The sequence below is a fragment of the Schistocerca americana genome, chromosome X, assembly GCF_021461395.2.
Source record: "Schistocerca americana isolate TAMUIC-IGC-003095 chromosome X, iqSchAmer2.1, whole genome shotgun sequence".
Classification (NCBI taxonomy): Eukaryota; Metazoa; Arthropoda; class Insecta; order Orthoptera; family Acrididae; genus Schistocerca; species Schistocerca americana.
In genome coordinates this window covers 636,855,009-636,876,094 of record NC_060130.1, presented here as the reverse complement: position 1 = coordinate 636,876,094, position 21,086 = coordinate 636,855,009, and the positions used below count along the sequence as shown (strand labels likewise).

The window sequence follows — 21,086 nt, the reverse complement described above, 5'->3', positions numbered from 1 at the left end:
AGTGCTGCACTGAGATGAGGTATCGATGTCGGTCGGTTAGGCCTGGCACGAAGTCGGCGTTCCAAAACATCCCAAAGATGTTCTATATGATTCAGGTCAGGACTCTGTGCAGACCAGTCCATTACAGGGATGTTATTGTCGTGTAACCACTCCGCCACAGGCCGTGCATTGTGAACAGGTGCTCGATCGTGTTTAAAGATGCAACCAACATACCCGAATTGCTCTTCAGCAATGGGAAGCAAGAAGGTGCTTAACACATCAATGTAGGCTTGTGCTGCGATAGTGCCACCCAAAACAACAAAGGGTTCAAGGCCCCTCCATGAAAAACACGACCACGCCGTATCACCACCGCCTCTGAATTTTACTGTTGGCGCTACACACTCTGGAAGATGACGTTCAGCTGGCATTCGCCGTATACACACCCTGCCATCGGATCGCCACATTGTGTGCCGTGATTCGTCACTCCACACCATGTTTTTCCACTGTTCAATCGTCCAGTTTTTAAGCTCCTTACACAAAGCGAGGCATCGCTTGGCATTTACTGGCGTGATGTGCGGCTTATGAGCAGCTGCTCGACTGTGAGATCCAAGTTTTCTCACCTCCCGCCTAACTGTCATAGTACTTGCAGAGGAGCCTGATGCAGTTTGGAATTCCTGTGTGATGGTATGGACAGATGTCTGCCTATTACACATTACGACCCTCTTCAACTGTCGGTGGTCGCTGTCGACCAACAGACGAGGTCGGCCTGTATGCTTTTGTGCTGTACCTGTCCCTTCACGTTTCCATTTCACTATCACGTCAAAAACCCGATCAGCTGACCACTTTCGAAGTCCGTGAGTTCCGCGGAGCACCCCATTCTGCTCTCTCACGACATCTAATGACTGCTGAGGTCACTGATATGGAGTACCTGGCAGCAGTTGGCAGCACAATGCACCTAATACGAAAAGCGTATGCTTTTGGTGGTATCCGGATACTTTTGATCACATAGTGTATTTTAGGACAGGGGTTTCCAAATTTTTCCTCTGATGAAACATTTTGAAAACCCTTGTTTATTTTCAAGTTTCCCAAAATTTTTATAAATGGGAAAAACTTGCTTCATACAGTGATTACTTCAATTTTGAGCCATGACTGAAAACACAGAAATCATAGTAAAATTTTAAAAAATTAGTATCGAGGAAAAAAAGCAATGTTATTAATAGTATAGTTTTTACAGAACACTCATTCACTTCGCACAGACCACAAGTTTTCCATGGAACATACGTTGGGAAACCTAATCTTAGAATATTGTGACATAGTAAATATGGAAAATAATATAGGAAATATGGTTTGTAAACCTTGACACCATAGTTTTACTTGCAAACTTCGCGAAAAGTGTTTATTGTTCAAAGCCTCCAGTAGTCTTTCGCCATTTTTAATAACAGCAATAACTGTCAATCAATATCATCGATTATATTTTTCTAGCGTATAGCATGGTGCATTAACTTTGTCCCTCCTAAAATGGTGCTTGAGAACAATTTAAATACAGATATATTTCATTTAAATGTTTGTTGTGTCTTAGATTAAGAGTAAGCGTGATTAGTTACATTCAGACTGTCAGTTTGCTTGTCTGCTTCCTGCTTAGCATAATACTTTAGCTAAAACGTATTTTTCTGCAGTTATGAGGCTGGTCAGGTTAGTTTTAGGACATCAATTCCATAGGCCCACCTTCTAAAATTTCAGCTGTTATTAGACATGGAAAACTAGCATTGTGGACCCTAATTTTACAAGTGTGTGTAGGCCTATATGTGGAAATTAACACTACAACACTTGCAGTTTCCTTATATGGCAGAAGTATTTTTTATTTAAATATTGAAAAACTGCATCAGTCATTTACATTTTTCATGCTGAGGACAATACATTTTGAGACTTTATTCTCATTTTCAAGTGCATTTGTTTAAATGAATGTTTTTGGTGTTCATGTTAACAAAAGAACTTGAATATATTGAATGTAATGAAGGAAATTAAGATGTATTTTTACAGACATTTTCGAATATTGTTACACTTGACAAGCAGCATTGTGTGGAGAATGGTTGGAAAAAATATTGTGGCGTTTGGAAAGCATTAAGGATGTTGTAAATAAGGCTTTTACGACTATTTTGTGTCTTAAGCCCAGAACGAACAATCATCGATCTTACCAGTACTGTGCTCGTTTTCTTTAGTGCAGCCATCTGTTGTTAGCATGAAGAAACTCTTGGTACAACAAACGAACAATGCACATTGTCTACAGTGCACCCATCTGTTGGTGACAGGAGCAAAATTAGATGTGAAACAGCAGTTGACCTTTTTTCGCGTTTTTCAGGATTTTGGGGGATAGTATATAAGGTAAAACTCATGTTCGACAGCTACATATTTCTAATTCGTTATTTATACTTTATAAGCAAATATTGATTTTTAATAAATTATAGAGAAATATGCTACCTACTCGTTCCAATATTCAACAGCAAATGATACATAGCTTCAAATGAAGAGGTGAGGTGAACCATTCCTTAAGCAAATTTTTGGAAGTCCATCTTAATTTACAATGAAACTTTATTTTGGCTCGAATTTTCATAGGGGTCTTGTGTATTATGATACGCATGTAGGCTGCATGTATATTTTAATCATTTATACTGACAGTTTAGATCAGTCATTATTTAATTTGAAGCCTCATTGTGCTTGCAATGTGTTAGTAATCTCACATATTATGCAATTTTATTTGGCTCAAATTTTCATAGAGGTCTTGCTTATATTGCGATAAGCATGCATTTTCTTAAGTAATACAGATGTGAAAATTACATCTAAAGTGCATATTACTGCGGAACAGTGCAACCTATTGGGATTGGCAAAGATACATAGTCAATGGAAATTCCTACCAGAACTGCAGCTGTCAGCTTGTAATCATTAAAACCCTTAATGAGCTGGAACTGTCAGAATATATTCCAATAATAACACTATAGCCCAGTACTGTGAGATTAAGATACACACAACTGCTTTTGCAGCAAAGTGAGGTGGCCTCTCCATGAGGCTAGTTGGCATTGCTGCTCAGCATGTTTTCGTGTTTCAACTGCCTGACATGGTACACACACACACATACACAGTTGACACAACCATCACAAGGCAGTCGACCATTTAGTAATATGTGAGGCGCTCCACCTGCTATTGTACTGTTCCATAATGTAAGGTGATTGGTGGACTCACATGCAGAATAGAGTTTCTATAGTGATATGCTTGCTGCAACATAGACCTTCCTCCAGACACGCCATAGATATGTAGTTCTTGAGTGACCAAAACGCGTAAAATAGATGTAATTTTGATGTCCATATCATTTATTAAAATGCATGCATTGTAATAAAAACAAGACCTCTATGAAATTACGAGTCAAATAAAATTGTTTAATACATAAGGTAACTCACACACTGCAACCACAATGAGGCTTAAAATTAAATATTGCCATATCTAAATTGTCAGTTTGGCTCATAATATTGGTCATAGACTTTTCGTAACTGCAAGCTCCATAGGAGTTGAACGTACCACTAATCATGTGTAGGGTGGGTTCCACTACCGTATTTTGTCCTCACTACGTTGCATTATGCTGGAAATAAGTGAATCCAAACATGTGGAACTATTTCCTACTCTTCAAACACAGTATATGTTCCGAAATCTTAAGAACAACTCTCCAGTCTCTGGGCAATGTAACTGATGAACCCATTTCCGCAGCCACAAACATTGTATACACAACACAAGAAAATTGTAGTATGGCACCATACAATATGGTTAGCACATGCTATAGTAATTTCTCACTTAAACAGTTTGCTTTGGTAGTTCTAAAGTGATCTCTAAGTGGGCTAATATTTGCTTGGAGGTGACTTTTCGCATATAAGAAGACACCTGAGGCTACAATTAGTAGATACATGGACTTTTCTGATACTGTGGATTCATTCATATACAGGAGAAACAGAAACCTTGTACAATTAGAGATAGGACATTATATTCACAAGACATGTACATTAGTATGATCTGCAGAAATGATTAGCATTTCAGTTACCTCCGTTCAGCATGTGTCCTATTGCCTATTAGGCACAGAGTCTGCCATGGGTCCTGATAACTTGTTCCATTTTTGATGGCATCGACGCGTATAAGGTGCAAATGGGGTCCTGTGGTATAACTATCCATTCACCTGGCTTCAAAGTTCATCTGTGGTGGCTTGCATTGGGTGACAGTGTTGCACCCGTTGTTTCACCATATCTCACTCATTTTCGATTGGCGACAAATCTGGCGATCTGGCGGGTCAGCGCAAAAGACTGACATCTTATGACACCAAGACGGCACATGTTCGTGCAGCAACATGTGGTTGTGCATTGTCTTGTTGAAAAATGGCGTCTGTGGTGTTGTGCAGAAAGGGTAAGGTACAGGTCGCAGGATGTCATTCACACAGGTCACACTGGTCACAGTGCCATGGACACGCACCAACTGTGATTTGTGATTGTACCCAATAGCACCCCATACCACAAGGCCTTGAGTTGGCGCTGTATGTCTTATGCAAATGCAGTCACTGTGATGCTGCTCCACCTGTCAGCGGCGAATCAAAATGCGGCCATAATTTTCAAACACACAGACCCTGTGTTGGTCTGAAACCACTGTCTGATATCATTCATGTCCCCAGTGACGTCTTTCCATACACCATTGCCATCTAGCATGTTTCTGCACATTCGTCAAAGGTAGACAGAGAAGTGGATGATGCGCATGTAACCATTGCCATAGTAAATGGCGTTGGACTGTCATCCCTGATAGTTTACGATGTGTTACACTGTTCCACTGGTGCGCCAGAGCTCAGGAAAACGCAAGTCTGTCCTGCAATGCAATTCAGATGAAGTGTCGATCCCCTTGGGGGGATGGTGCTACCTTAGCCACCTTGTCGTGTTCTACAGCCTTCTGTGAACAATTCTGCACACACCTATTGCACTGCTAAAACACTACGTCCCAAACGAACAGCAATTTCTCAGATGCATCCATTACATTCTCTCATGCCAATAATGCGCCCTCTTTCAAATTTACTTGATGATATGGTTTCGCATGTAATCTCCAAGGCATCCCGCACATCTGCTCAAGTCACACTGATCCATTACCTTCGGTTTCTAGCAGCAACGAGAGCCACAGGCACATTTTACCAAAGGTGGTCTTACCCTGAAGCTATGGGCCGACATGGTTCAAATGCTAATCATTTCTGCAGAACATATTAACGTTCATCTCCTGTGAACATGAACGTCCTATCTCTAGTCGTTCAAGGCGTTCAGTTTTTTTCTGAACATGAGTGTATCTCTTTAATGTCTAAGGATATTAAAGATAGGCGGTGGTCTTGTTTTTGTATTGTTTACAGACAACACATCAACTCAGCTGTCGTTTACACCAAATAGTCCAGTTTTCGTTTCTTGACTTTGAAGTCCTAAATTTCTGGGTTTTTTTTGTATAAATAACACATTATCCTTCTTTAGGGGCTTATTACTCCAGTATTCAAACTACATAACACCACACACAGATTGGCATTTTTCTGTGTGAAGGGAGGCTCCCCACTGGAATATGACAGCAGTCTGTTATGGAGATCTTCCTTGTCACAGTTGGAAGCTGTTATTTCATCCTTTTTAAACTCTGAAAAGGATTGTTATGCTGTTACTGCCAGAACTTCACTAGCAGCTCAGCACAAAGCTCAGAATCCAAATAAATGGTACAACAGAATCTTATATCTCGAAACAGGATACATAGAGTATTTTGATCCTGTGCAAGACTTCTTAAGTGTATTAATACCATCACACTGTGTTTACGATGTGTTCCACTCTCCTCTGTGTCAGTTACTTCCAGGTGTGATAATTAACGAGTAATTTACAGAATAGCCACGGTGTGATGTTTAACAACGTTTCCGCTGTTTGGCTACTGGCACACCGGTAAGCCACTAAATACATTGTAACTGCATCCGGCTTTAATAATCTACTCTGACACCGACAAATACGACACAGCAGTGCTACACTAAAACAGGGGGAAACATTTTTCTCCACAATTACGCCAGCAGCACAGTCTGCCTTTCGCGATATGGCACTCTGTCACACACAAATGGCAGGATATATCGATTAATTATTTCCGTTACACTATTATTTCTCGCCTTTTCGCGGGATACACCGTGACATCATTAATTTATACATACGACACGTGGGATTCACATACTATTATCTATCACGGAAACTAACATATCGGAAATTATCTTGTCCAACAATTTTCTGAAAAGCCGGCCGGGTGGCCGAGCGGTTCTAGGCGCTTCAGGCTGGAACCACACGACTGCTACGGTCGCAAGTTCGAATCCTGCCTCGGGCATGGATGTGTGTGATGTCCTTCGGTTAGCTAGGTTTAAGTAGTTCTAAGTTCTAGGGGACTGATGACTTCAGATGTTAAGTCCCATAGTGCTAAGAGCCATTTGAACCAATTTTTTTTTAATTTTTCTAAAAAATTCTTTATACTGTTGAAATTATTTATCGAGAAGATAAAGCATGGTATTAGTACTGGGTGGAATCCGTATTATATCAACAGTCCTTTCATCATCCTCCTAGATGCACAGGTCTCGTTATGTCCAGGCCAAGAGTCTAACAAAAGCAATGAATTATTTTCCGCAAAGAAGACGTTTCGGATGTGACATCGAAAATTACCCTCTCCCATTTTTACAGATTTTGCTGCGTAGATTACAAGATTTTTGCAACTTGACAGTCGGTCTGTTTTTATTTTTTATTTTTTGTCTAATTTGCCTTGATGTTCTCGAAGACAGATATAAAGCAGCAGAAACAGTAGTTCATTGATACTTATGACTGGAATTGTTGTATGCGAAACTGTCATAACGTTCATCAACTGCACAAGCGACTCTCTTTTCTTCGATCGAAATGATAAAGAGTGGTTTGTAAGCAGTTCTTGCACGAAACCTGACTGATTGGTACAGCATTTTAAGAGAAAACGAAAAGCTTCGTTTTAACTTCAGCTGCGAATTTCTCTGTCGTAGTAGGGGCATATTACCTATTAATGGCGTCTCCTCTATATGTTTACTTGTGATAAACTTACTAATTTTGCGACTTCCATTTCGAATAATTTCCTGAATCTGTTTAACGATTTATAAGAAGCCGGGAAACCAGTAATGTTCTTCTCACATGTAATTCAAAATTCTGTCAACCGTTAGACATGCGTAATTATTAATACATGTCCACCTACATCAGTTATCATACTCGATATATGACATAATATTTCTTCTTCTTCTTCTTGCTGCAGAAATTCCATCTGACTGGGAAACTATTCCATATCTCTGATATGCTTTTCACGTGTTGTTGAAAATTTCTCTCCTTTATGCTCCGAGTTTTAGCCATCTCTTAATTGTTGGAATTATGTGAGGGTAACTAATTTCTTAGATAAGGATGTCTCCTGTAACTCTGTTGCAAATGTTTCGACAGTTATTATTAGTAGTTTATTACTATTGTTTTCAGATTTGATCTGTGGTCTGTTTTAGCGACTTCTTTCTACCCATAGCAGCTAAAAATGCCATCATTACACTACAGAGATCCACATCTGAGCTCACCACATAACTAACAAAAACTCTTGTTTAGATTCTGCACATTTTTCCAGGCAGACATTCATGGACTGCCCCTGGAATGATGTTAAGAGACACAGCTGGCCTGACACCCAAGAAGTGAGGTTAGCTTTCTTCATTACTTCTGTCTCATCCCACAGTGAGCTGAGAATAATCTGAGATCCTTTGTGACATGAATCTTTGGTGACCGCATGGGCCATGACCTGCGACTACCTACATCCTGTGCTCTTGATTGCCTCTGGGGTTGTCTCTTCCATCTGGCAGTTGATTCCTCTTCGAATAACATGGATTCTTCTTCCTTTCACGAAGCAATTTTCCTAATAGAGCTCACCATGCCTCTTGGACTGCAGCTGCCTACAGATAGAAACACTTCTATGCCCACCAAGACATCACTGAAAGAGAGACAGCGACTCCGGCTTCAGTTCAGTGTCAACAAAGCCAATGCTTCAAACCCATGTTGGTTTGTGAAGGTTTTTGTAGGGGGTACACTGGAAGATGCAACTGGCTAGCTGGAAAGGTCTAGAAACCAGTAACATAATAATGGCTATATTCTGTGTTCATGTAAGAAAAATCCATCCTCCTCTCCTCAAGAGCATAGAATGTGACACTGACGCTTTTATTGAAGTCTATGGCAATGCTTGCATAGTCTTTCACTACAGAGAGCACTGTGAGTGCTGTTACCCACACCACACTTATAGTACCTCATTGGGCTGGTATGGAGAAATATCACTGCATTTCAGCTGTTATCATACGTATAACAACAATCACTTTTAGAAGTTCCATAGCCCTGCTAAAAGGCTTCTGCAAATTATTTTCGAGGAGGAATTGCAGATGTGGGACACCACCTCTGAGAGTTCCAAACTCTTATCCTTGTATAGAGTGTCTAAAGAACTGTTCTCAGCTTACTGAATTCAAAAGGGTCATTTATTATTCAAGGTCCATGCAGCAATGCTTGTGGGAATAATTGACTTGCAAGCATAACATATTTTTTAGACTTAAACAAGTTCTCAGCTGCAGAACACACTGTGATGTCACCACAAGCCATAATTTTGTCACATACTTCTTCTGCAGTAACACCAGATTCTGGAATGTCATTTCTGCTTTTGTCTCTTCACAATATGCAGTAGCTCCTTGTACTTGGAAAGTATCGATGATGTTCCTCGAATTTTCTGCATGGCACCTTTGAAATGTCCTGCCCCATACCATACAATCAGTGAGCCAACTGCTCGTTTATGAAATACACCAAACAATAAATCAACATGTGATGTGATAAGATGAAATAAAGACAGCAATAGTAATTTCAGAGTTCTCTTGCTTGAGTAATTATAGAAATCTGCTGAAACGTAACTTCAACTTTCTCCAGCCATTCTACAGATTAATTCCATTTTCTTATGTCACTTGCACAGTTCATGGGTTAAAATTTATTTTCATCTTGTAAAATGTGAGGGATTTTTCTGTTCACTATATCCATTGACATAAGTGTTCGATGGGAAGAACTGCAAAAAATCTATTTGATATGGTAATTAGCATCACTGCTTACTAGGAAGTATCATAAAAAATTTAGTAATCTTACTGAAGCCAGCAAAAAATATTCTGACGTCTGTATACTGGCTTATTCCTAGGGCCAAAATCAGATTCAACTTATGGATGTAACAATGAACAAAATAGACACATCTGAAATGATCTTTCAAAATATGAGAACTATTCACAACACCTTCATTACTGTGGCTCTGAAAAATAAATTTACTTGAATTATCCACAATATTCTGTACATTTTCTTAAAAATATTCTGATTTTGCAGCCTGTTTGTGAGATGTCTCTGTAGGTACGTAGGTTAATTGTGAGAGAAACTAGAAGCGAGGAAAGGCTGTGAAGATCTCCGGGTTAATTGTAAGACAAACTATGTTTGATAACTATGATTGTGAGATTATTGAAATATCAGTTCAGCTTCTTCCACCGGAGGTACAAGTCCTCCCTCAGGCATGGGTGTGTGTCTCATTCTTAGCATATGTTGGTTTAAGTAGTACATAAGTCTAAGGACCGATGACCTCAGCAGTTTGGTCGCTTAGGAATTCAAACACATTTGAACATTTTTGAAATATCAGTTGTCTCATCTTAAAAACTAATGTAAAGTAAGTAATTTTAATGTACTCAAAGTTGTCATTCCAGTTAGGCTGTACCAAAAATTTTTATTGTTTATATGTCACAGCTGCAATTTCGATATTTTGTTATTAGGTGGACTCAAAGCAATCAGTCCCCCCCAAAATAGCACAAAGTATACAAATTAGACTATAAGGAAAAATAAGAATGTAGAATTACTTATATGGGGAAATGGTACCCACTTAATGACATAAAGTTCCCATGTATGGCAATGTGGTACCGCACATTATAAATCAACATGGTGGTACAAATCCATCCATTCTTCTGAACACCACACAAGAACACATGTTCCCACAGGTTGAAAAGTGACAAACACTTCACATAATGATAAAAACTACATGGACAATAAACATATAAGACAAGTCATAAGTGTCATGGGAGAAACACAAATGGCAGAAAAGTGACAAAGATTAAGCATAAACCTGAGAGCACAGAAATACTAGTCAATCAGAGTCAATATCATATATTTATGAACATTTACACAGAAAGGAACAGAAATGACGAAAATATTAAATAAAACAGAGGTGACAGACAACGCTGACACATGACTAAAATTAACTGAAACCTAAGCACCTAGGTATATACGTATCTACCATGACTGTTATGTCAAACAGTAATATTAAAGTTGTTTGCTAACTAAAAGAAACAACATTCAAAGATATAATGTAAAATAGTGTCAAAATAAATGTATGCAAAGTATGCATGTGTGAAACATGGTGTAACATCAGAACACACACCAAATGTGAACATTCTCGTTAAAAGCAAGTGACAAGTACTATAAGTGCAAGCCATCTGATAAGAGTGGGTAAACTGTAAGATAAAGATATTAAAGTCACCACATAGTCACAACAAAATGGCACCCAAAAACATAGCCATAAACGAAGTAAAAATTCCATTAAAAATAAATAAAACCAGTTACTCATATACATATAAGGGCAAAAAATAAAAGACTAAAATGTGATGAAATACCAGTAATGAACAAATATAAAATACTATAGAAAAAAGCAACACTGATTAGAAACAAGTGCAGCATGGCCCAGAATACTTACTAGAATCGACTCAGGTAGAATGAACTTATCAAAGACCAATCATAAGATGTTCCCAAAGCAGTAAAAAATAAACTCTTAATTTTAAGGCCAGCCTGCTCATTTGAAATGCATTCCGGCTGTTCTCTAAACCTCCTAAAGATTTCAATCTCTCCTAAATAATTAAGTTACCTAGCTTTGCCAACTCTATGTAGAATATCTAATGTGTTCTCAATGTCACCTAACTTTTGACTGGTTACTTGAAGATGGTTAGCAAAGGACGATTTACAGTTCTCCCTGGTGTTACAATGTTTCCTAAAACTAGTACTACAACTTTTATCGGTCTGACCTACATAAAAATTATTACACTCTCCACAGTTAATTCTATAAACACTATACTGTGTGTAAGGTTTATTATATTGATTGTTTCTACATATAGTCTGGCGTAATGTGTTGTCAGTACAAATGCCTATACTCATTTTAGTGTTTTGAAATTATTTGGTTACTCTTTCAGACACAAGTATGGTAGGTATTAATATTTAGTTTACACTCCTTCTTTCTACAACATGATCTCATCAACAACTTTATACCTATGTAATTTAGCAGGAAACCTTCTGTCAACCATTTTCACTCTAAAGCCATTATTCAGTGCAAGATGCCCAAGAATACTTAGTGCTTTGGCAATTTCGTTTTTCTCTAGGAAGAGACTTACTGGTCTATGAATCATAGTATGAAAAATGCTTTTTTTTGGGCCTGTGGGTGACATGAATCATTGTGAGTAGTATGATCAGTGCAAGTGTGCTTATAATACGTACCAAACATGTATGATTTCAGGCAGTCGAGATCAACAACCACAGCAGTTTATTGACTCCTGCGTACTCGCCTAAAAGCTATAGATGAAAAGGAAATATCTACTGGGTTTTTTTGGATCCATCCAAGATAAGTTGGAAAGAAAGGGAATTGGAGGTATTCCAAATGAATGGCTTAGATCTCATTTTACTAACTGACAACAGTAAGTTGTTCTTAAACATGACAAAATAGCTGGAGGTATTTTGAAAACAATATACTCATCAGAAAAAAGCTACAATGAAATATGGTGTGCCACAAGTGCCAATATTACGTTCAGTCCACTTTCTTTTGTATATATGTGACATGGATGAATGAAAAAATTTCCACACCAAACAGAAAACTTTATTTGGTGATGACACCAGTATTTCTATTACAGGCTTAAACCAGAAAGATATCTAAGCATAAACAGCATAAGTTTAAAATTTGTTGATATGAAATTCCTAGAAATCTATCTACAGAGCGACCTAAAATGGAACACACATATTAAAATTCATACAGCTAAACTGTCATCGCCGGCCAGTGTGGCTGTGCGGTTCTAGGCGCGTGACCGCTACGGTCACAGGTTCGAATCCTGACTAGGGCATGGATGTGTGTGATATCCTTAGGTTAGTTAGGTTTAATTAGCTCTAAGTTCTAGGCGACTGATGACCTCAGAAGTTAAGTCGCATAGTGCTCAGAACCATTTAAACTGTCATCAATCTGTCATGTGTTGTAGATACTAAATACAAGCTGTAACAGAGAAACAATGATACAAGCATATCATACACATTTACAGTCACCAATAAGATATGGAATATTATTCTGGGAGAATGCACCTTGTAGTAGTTGATCCATATTGAAACTCATAAAACAACGTATCAGAATCATATTCAACATAAAGAGACAATATTCATATCAACCTTTTTGCATTACATTAAATATACTGAACTTTGCATACCTATGTATATTTGAAACAACAGTCTTTACAAGGGAATATATAGGAATCTCCAATGCCTATCAGCAAAATAGCTCTGCACAGCCATAGAAGAAGAAACAGCAATTACGTCCATGTCTCCTATGCTTGGATATCAACCTATCATAAAAGTGTTCTTCATAGAGACATGAAATTATATGATCATATCTCTAACAATGTGAAATTATTAAACGAAGAAAGCTTGTTCAAAAAACAACCGAAGTCATTTCTGTTGGACCACAGATTCTACTCTGTATACGAATTCCTCATAGATTAAAATGAAATCTTATAATGTAAAACTAGAATCGTGTGTGTGATAAATAACATTAATGGTATGTATGGTATTGTATTAATGTGGTCATTTGCTTTTGCATCAGAATTGTCCAGAGGAGACAGTTGTGAAAAATTCTATTATTGTTATTGTATGTACGTAACACTCAAGCTTATACAAAGCAGTTACTTGTAATAAATTCTATTATTGTTATTATACATATGTAATCTTTATCTCCTCTGTATTTTTATTGACTTATCATACATCTGTACAAGATGCCACTGGACCAAAACTGAACAAATAAGTTGCCTGGTACTTGTAGGTGATTTTGCAGTACTTTCTGAAAATGTGGGACGAGTAGTCATTCAAATAAATCTTCCAGAAAGAATAGCCAATAGAACTAGTCGCAGAATCTCAGCTGAAGAAACATTATACATGAAAAAATGCGCCAAAATACAAAGAAACACAGAACGTAAAATAGGATGAGTTAGTACATTTAAATGTATTGGAAAAACCATGCCTCGGAATAGACTAGAAAAATTTACGATATATGCAAGAGTTAATTAAAAGGAAAGAGCGTGTAGTTCGACTAAAAATTTTGCAGCGCATACAAAACTAAAAAACTACACTTCAGCCCAGAATGTTCATATGCTTCTGCGTGCTTAATGATGAACTGTAAGCTATACGGATTAGAGATACCTGAAAGTCGAATTGTTAGAAAAATAGTTGGTTAAAGATAAACTACACATGGTTGAAACATTGGAAGTAATGAGGAATCTATGAAAATATACAGATAATGGCTGAAGCGGTGGAGAGGCTATGGTTAATCTTATTCGGAAATTCTATTGAATAAATGAGAACAGACTATGGAAACAAATACTCATCTTGAGGTTCTTGTGTCCGTGTTTGCTTAGAGATAAACTTGTTTTTCGATGGAATCCAACTTTGGCAAACACAAGTTTTTCTTACATTGATACGCTTCGATGAAGCTGCAGCATCTTCAATGGGTTTTTAAATTTTTTTCGTTGTTACTACATGCTATGGTTCTCGTGGTTTTCTGTTTTGCATTACAGTTTTTTTTCCTTCATAGACTGACGTTTTTTATGAGACAGAAAAGCAGTTGTAACACAAAACATGGAAAAACACAGCATGTGGTAACAAGAATGAAAATATAAAAAAATAAAAAACATTGACGAGGCTATAACTTCAGCGAAATACGTTTGGGTAAAAGAATAAAACATTGTGTTTGCTAAGGCCGATCCCATTCAAAAACAAATCTAACGAAACAAATATTCCTGTATACTATTCTTTGTAAAAAAAAAAAAAAAAAAGGAAGACGTCACCAATAGTGTAGATTACAGAAGAGTGAAGGACCTAGAAGGAAACATCAAAGACTTATGACCTAAGATGTTGAGTCCCATAGTGCTCAGAGCCTCAGGAAACATCAAAGAATCGAAAATGAAGAAAGAACTTTTTTATGAACAAAATACTATAGTTAGAATGGGTTCAAGGCAGAAGAAATAATAAATCTAGAACATCAGGGACAAAAGAAAGAAAAGGACATGTATGTATGTTATGACACCAAAGAAGTCAGTATGCTAATGTATTAACTGGCGCCAAAATAATGTGTGCGTGGATACTCAGATCCACATCTCTTTAAGTCTCTTGGCGTATGAAGTGTATCCTTTGTCTTCAACTTTGATTTTTACATACGTCTTATCTCTGACATTTAGTTTACAAACGTGAGAACTAGAAACGGTCGCAAAATTGAGGCAACGATGTATGTTTTCAATTTTTTGGTTATTGTGTGTGTAATCTTGGTTACTAATTTACATACGTGCCTTGTAAAAGCTCTAGAAAAGGAAATGACAGTTAATATTGATGCTGGAAAGGAAGAATGCTTTTATGAGAATGTTAAAGACGGTCAACTGTTGGAGGTGGATTATCAGGTAAACAATCAGCAATATGCATTATAAGTATAGAATTAATTCGTTAATAGCTAACAGCCTTGTTTATTCATCAGAACATTTGTTGTGGTTCTAAGTGTCTTCCCACTTTTGTCACTGTGGTTAGCAACTAGATTCAAACTGGAAAACCGACTTCAAAGCGACTCCGTGAAATATTCAGTCACAGATCTGTTTTCTTTCGATTTTCATAACTCAGAATCTGTGTTCCTCACTTGGCACGAAGTTGAAGTTACTTGTCGTGATTATAAATGTTCTAAATGTGAATATTTGTCACACGCATGTTTTAGTGAAAATTTTTTAAAGTTTCTACATACTGGAAAGTTTTTTAAATTATGTGTTAGTCAAGCTATGTGGTTACTTTCAATGACAAGTCCGTGTTGTTTATAGTTACACTGAAAATCTGCAGTGCAGTGACTGGTCATTGTCATGACCAAGGTACGTACTGTAATCAGCCTTATTGTGTAAATATATCATACATTATATGAATGAAGTACCAGTGGTATATCACTCGTCATTGATATAACTGAACTACCTCGGTATGTCTGCTGAGAATGTTAAAATAAAATGAAGTAACAATGTAAGCTTTGGAGTGTCAACAGTGAAAACCAGAAAAATGTTTATTGGAAATATTTCATGGATCTTCCTTATGAAGGAGACAGATTGCAAGACATTTGTTAGACATATTATGTAGTGCTGCTTCTCTACCTGTATTGTTACGAAACCATTTTTTTTAAAGAAGTTGAAAAATTTCAAAGAAGGGTTACCCAATTTGTGGTTGGCTTATTTGCTCAGTAACTTCAGTGCAGTACTACAGTATTAGTCTAAAGCTCTGTGGTTTCCAGCTTTAAATTTGTTCAACTTACCAGGAAAGAAGAGATCATGCAATCCTTAGGGATACCTCATGTAACAGATCAAACGTGAACATAAAATTTTTGAGGTGCTGCCTTCACATAAAATTCCATTATCATACAATTTTTTGTAATGTCTTAAATGTTATGACTTATTCATTTCCAAAAAAGAAACGGAATTCAGTAACCAGTCACAAATCCAATCCATATTTTATTTCAGATGCAGATTTCAGTTATTGGAGAGCTATCTGCAGTGCATGTAAACTGAGTCATTGATGATACTATGGCTATTGAGTATCTGAAATCTAAATTTGCAATAAAATACAGATTGTATTTGCAACTGATAGCCTTATACCTTTCCATTTTTTGAAATATGTACCTTCTGCAGTCGCTGTGAACAACTGTTCTAATGGAATCAAATTTGATATTCAGTTTCTATCCAATACTTTTACTCCATAGTAATCACCATTAAAGTGTTATGACGAATCCTTAGTGTAGGCCATGCCACAGAGATTTAGCATTTAAGTGTGATAACCTTCAAATCTGTATAATGTAATTATGTTGTGATTTATGTAAGAAAGCTTGTTTCAAATGTTCGGGTATGTAGAATGAAATTTCACTCTGCAGTGTAGCGTGTGTTGATTTGAAACTTTGTGGCAGATTAAAACTGCATGCCAGACTGGGACTCGAACCTAGAATCTGTGCCAGGCACATGCTCTGTCAATTGAATTATCCAGGCACAACTCAGTACCTTTGTGGAAAACTTTACTTTCGCCAGTATCTCCATGTTTGAGTGCTGGTTTGGTGCCCATTTTTAATTTGCCAGGAATTTTCACAGTTGGGTATATTTCACAGTATGTAAGAGCAATAACAGCATACTGCAGTATAGTTTGAATGACATTAAATAAATAAATGTAATGTTTGTCATCGTGACAGCTTCTAGTACACCATTTCTTAATATTTCAGTGTCAGATTAACATACGGAAGATGGGTGCACTAATTGTTGATGCCTATGACATCCATATGGTGTAATGCGTACATAAAGTGTGACAGATTCAGAACTGACTTCTGAGTTCATTTTGGAAACTGGATGTTAATTTTGAAAGTAAATTCCCAATATGCTTGAAACAAAGTCCAGCCAGAATATCTTTAACGCACACATTACCAGTTATTTACATGGATAGTAAATGGCTAGTAAATCTTTTAAACAGACAACAGGGGCAGACCTCATGTGTTTTTCATGTTTTATTTATTTAGAAATGTGCTTCATCTGTAAACAGGAGAAATGTTCAGCTCCAATTAATATACTTCAAATGTGATGAATCTAGGTCTCATGTGATTGATGTTTGTCTGTTTGGATTGATCCAGCAGAAAACAAATGAAAAGATTGAAGTTTACATATTCTCAAAGGTACAGAATCAAAAACACAGCTACAGTCTTATTTTGTTCATATTTATATTTTATTAACTGCAAAGATTTTTGCTAATAATGGTGACTATTTCAAGATCTTTGTGTATTTTATGTTTCTGAATGTGTGTAGTTGTTCTTCGAATGAGTATGTTCATGATAAGTTGAAATTATTTCATGCTAAAAACAATAATAACCCCTACCCATTACATCAGTAGAATAAACATGGTGTACTTTGAAGTTTTTATCTTTCATATGTGACCCCTTGCCATTAGTGGAGTTACCATCTGAAAGTTTTAAGCGTTCATTATGAAACATGTTTCTGAAAGTTGCATTTGTTCTCATATTGTGAGGAAAATTTTTCCCTGGCAACAATTACTGATAACTTAAGATATCTGTCTGACTTGGGTATTATATATATCTGATTATTGTATAAGGATGCAAATTGATAATAACTTCACTTAAATTCCAGTGGATGCACAGTTTCATTGACAGTTAGTGTGATCTTTAAATCTGACAATATCTTGTTTACATAAAGAATTCTAAATGTCTCTGTGTTGAACTGTGTGTCACACCAAATTCCTTTAAACTGTCTGGGCAAGATGTTGAAAGGAGACAAAAAATTAGCAATCTCCAGTAGCTTTGTGCTCTCTGAAGTATTGTGATGTGAAAACGAGTCATGAGTTTCAGGACAACTTTTGTTGGTTGGGTTAATTGAGTTATCTATGAGGGTCACTCCAAAAGAAATGCATTCTATTTTTGTAAAAATACAGTTTTCATTCTGCATGTGTGAAAGTTTTACAGTGTGTGGATACATCCTTCCCGCTTGTTTTCAAACTTAGTTCAACCTATCCCCGTAAGTGGCGCCGTCACAGCATGTCTTCAAGATGGCTGCTCACTTGATGTTCGTCAGAAGCAATGTGCTGTCGTAGAATTCCTGTGCTGTGAAAATGAGACAGTGGGAAACATACAAAAGAGGTTGAAAAAGGTGTATGAAGATGCTGCTGTCGATTGCAGTACAGTTAGTCGGTGGGCAAGCAGGTTACGGGCGGGCATGGCAATATTGAGGATTGTCCTTGCAGTGGCAGGCCTCCTACTGCACACACTCCAGACAATGTGCAGAGAGTTAGCAAATTGGTGACTGTTGACAGACGCATCACAGTGAACGAATTGTCACACTACATTGGGATAGGGGAACCAAGTGTTTGCAGAATACTAAAGGTGTTGGTGTTAAAAAAGGTTTGTGCCATGTGGGTTCCCAGGATGTTGACAGTGGCTCACAAAGAAACAAGAAAAACAGTATGCAGCGAACTTTTTGACAATACGAGAATGGTGGAGATGAATTTCTTGGAAGAATTGTGACAGGTGATGAAACATGGCTCTATCATTTTTCACCAAAACGAAGAGGCAATCAATGGAGTGGCATCATGCAAATTCACCCAAGGGGGGGGGGGGGGGGGGGAGAATTCAAAACCACACCTTCTCTCTCTCTCTCTCTCTCTCTCTCTCTCTCTCTCTCTCTCTCTGTGTGTGTGTGTGTGTGTGTGTGTGTGTGTGTGTGTGTGTGAGAGAGAGAGGTAATGATCATCATTAGGTCTACATTTTACAATGAACCACAGGCAACTCAATCTCCGTAGTACCTGATTTGTTTCTTATTGCCTCAATGAATTTGGATTGCTTGATAAGGGATGTTCAGATGAAAATGTATGAAATTTTGTAACAACCAAACCAGTCAAAATTTGCGTATATTTCTTCGAGATAATGTGAGACATCTAGGGACACAAATATGCTATCACCGCCACCTCTGAAGTTAAAAGTTGTGCCCTTAGAAGGCAAGGTGAACTGTCTTTCTTGATGTTTAGTGTCCAGTACTCATTGAATTCCTCGTGCATGGAAAAACCATTAACAGTGACATGTACTGTGAGACACTCTATAGCCTACATAAGTCCGTCAAGAGCAAATGGCCTGGGGTGCTCATGGAAGGGGTGATTCTGTTCCATGATAACGTGTGTCCACATGGTTCCAAGGTCACACAAAGTTCCAGTGGTAGCAGCTTCAGCTTCTGCTCTACAGTCCAGAAACTTCACCCAGGGATTTCATGTTTTTGGTTCACTAAAAAAATATCTCAAAGGGAAGTGCTTCAACTTGGATGACGAACTGAAGGACACAGTGGAGGACTGGCACCTGTCACAGCTACAGGAATTCTGGGAACAATGACTCCTTCAGCTATTGAAACAGTGAGATAGGTGTGCTGAGGTCTGGTGATTACTTTTGAATAAAGACTTCAATTATACTCACAGTGTTGTGTTGTTGTGTAGCTTTTCTTTTGCATACCCCTCATATATATTTGTGCAGTATCTCCTTCCTAATGCCTTATCATAAATTCTGAAATGTGTGAATATCTCGTCTGCTATCAATGATGTGGCTGCCAGTCACCATGTCTTTTTACGTTGATCACTAACTCTTAAGCTTGTTGGGCCTTACATAACAATGTAATGCCTTTTCATGGGCTGATTATTTCGTTTTCTCTCATAATGGTACACTCATGCTTCATCTCCTTCCATGAGACCAGAGAAAACTTCTTCACTAGCTTCAAAAATTTAAAGCAGACTTCCACCACAAACTAGAAGATGGTTGCTAATGCACTCATTCCATACTCTTTCTGGTACCCCAATATGTCCACTATCTTCTGTATGCTTTTGTGGACAAGATTAATAATTAATTAGTTATGACGTCTGTCTGTGTAAATCAACTTGTCCGTTCACTGACGATTCATCACTTTGGTCAAAGTTGGTCTCTCACTGAGCAGTTGTCTTTAATACTGACTTCTTCACTCACCTCACCACATTGCTTGTGTCACTGGCACTGTATCCTTATACATTTTGTAGCCATTTGTGGATGCCAGGTGACTATTATTACCCCCTTCACCGATAACTCCATGACAGAATGTTGCTTCATTGTAGAGCACATTTTACTCTTGTAAGAAAAGCAAAATACACTGATTAAGTGCATTTTCTTTGAACACAATATCAATAATTTATTTCTCTATGGAAAAGTGCTATGTGTGTGTGTGTGTGTGTGTGTGTGTGTTTACTTAGTTCAGCTTCTTGATTATGTGACTACCTGTTGTTCAGTGTTTTCTCCATGCAGTGAATGATGTGCTATGTGCTGAGTAGAAGTGCACTTCAGTTGTAGGCAGCTTTTCTGGTGTGTGCAGTAGTTGATAATGGTTTGCGTGGTTAGTGGTGGGAAGTGAACATGATGAATCACTAGTGAGACAAGATGCCATCAGGATGTGGAGTATGTGAAATTAGGTGGCAGCATAATGGAATATATTATGCAGAATGTTGTCATATAAAACTGAATGTTCTGTAAATTTTAAACTTTTCTTAGGTTACTACCTAACCACCAATTTTTAAATGGAGACTTTCTTAGAATACTCCGCAAGTGTCTCAAAATGATCATCAGGCTATGCTACGTATCAGTTCATGACACAACCAGTGTTCTAACATTCACATTCATTACTTTTGCCAACTCACAGCTAAAGTGTGACATTTCAATCTCATTTCAACCTCAGGCTATGCTACAAATTAGTCTGTCACTACAGCCAATTTTCCAACAGTCACATATGATGGGGTCTCTAACTCACAACCAAATTGCGGCATTGGAATATGAAACAATACCCAAGAACTACAATATTCTATAATACCCAGATCAATAATTGTCGATCTTGCGTTCTTCACGTTGAAAACAAAAGTAATTAGTTTGTATCATCCACCAAAACAGTTCATTAGAGGCAGTGATTCACAGTTACTACCGTATACTATCACCTGATTTGGCTACAATCAATGGAAACTAATAGTCAACAGCAGCACACAGTAGAACAACTGCTACACTGTAAGCGCACTTTAGCCGATGTGCTGTAGACACATCATTTATATTCTAACCCACAATTTCTAGTTATTGTATTATTT

General features: G+C 37.5%; 1 protein-coding gene across 1 annotated transcript in view; it reads left to right on the top strand.

Moving 5' to 3' along the window:
* The first annotated feature begins 14,537 nt into the window (after positions 1-14,537).
* The window catches only part of LOC124555750 (transmembrane emp24 domain-containing protein 1), a 48,587-nt gene continuing 42,038 nt past the window's right edge, over positions 14,538-21,086 (top strand). The window contains exon 1 of the mRNA XM_047129773.1: positions 14,538-14,839. Coding sequence (XP_046985729.1) covers positions 14,669-14,839 — 171 coding nt within the window. The 5' untranslated portion in view covers positions 14,538-14,668. The remainder of the gene's footprint in view (positions 14,840-21,086) is intronic.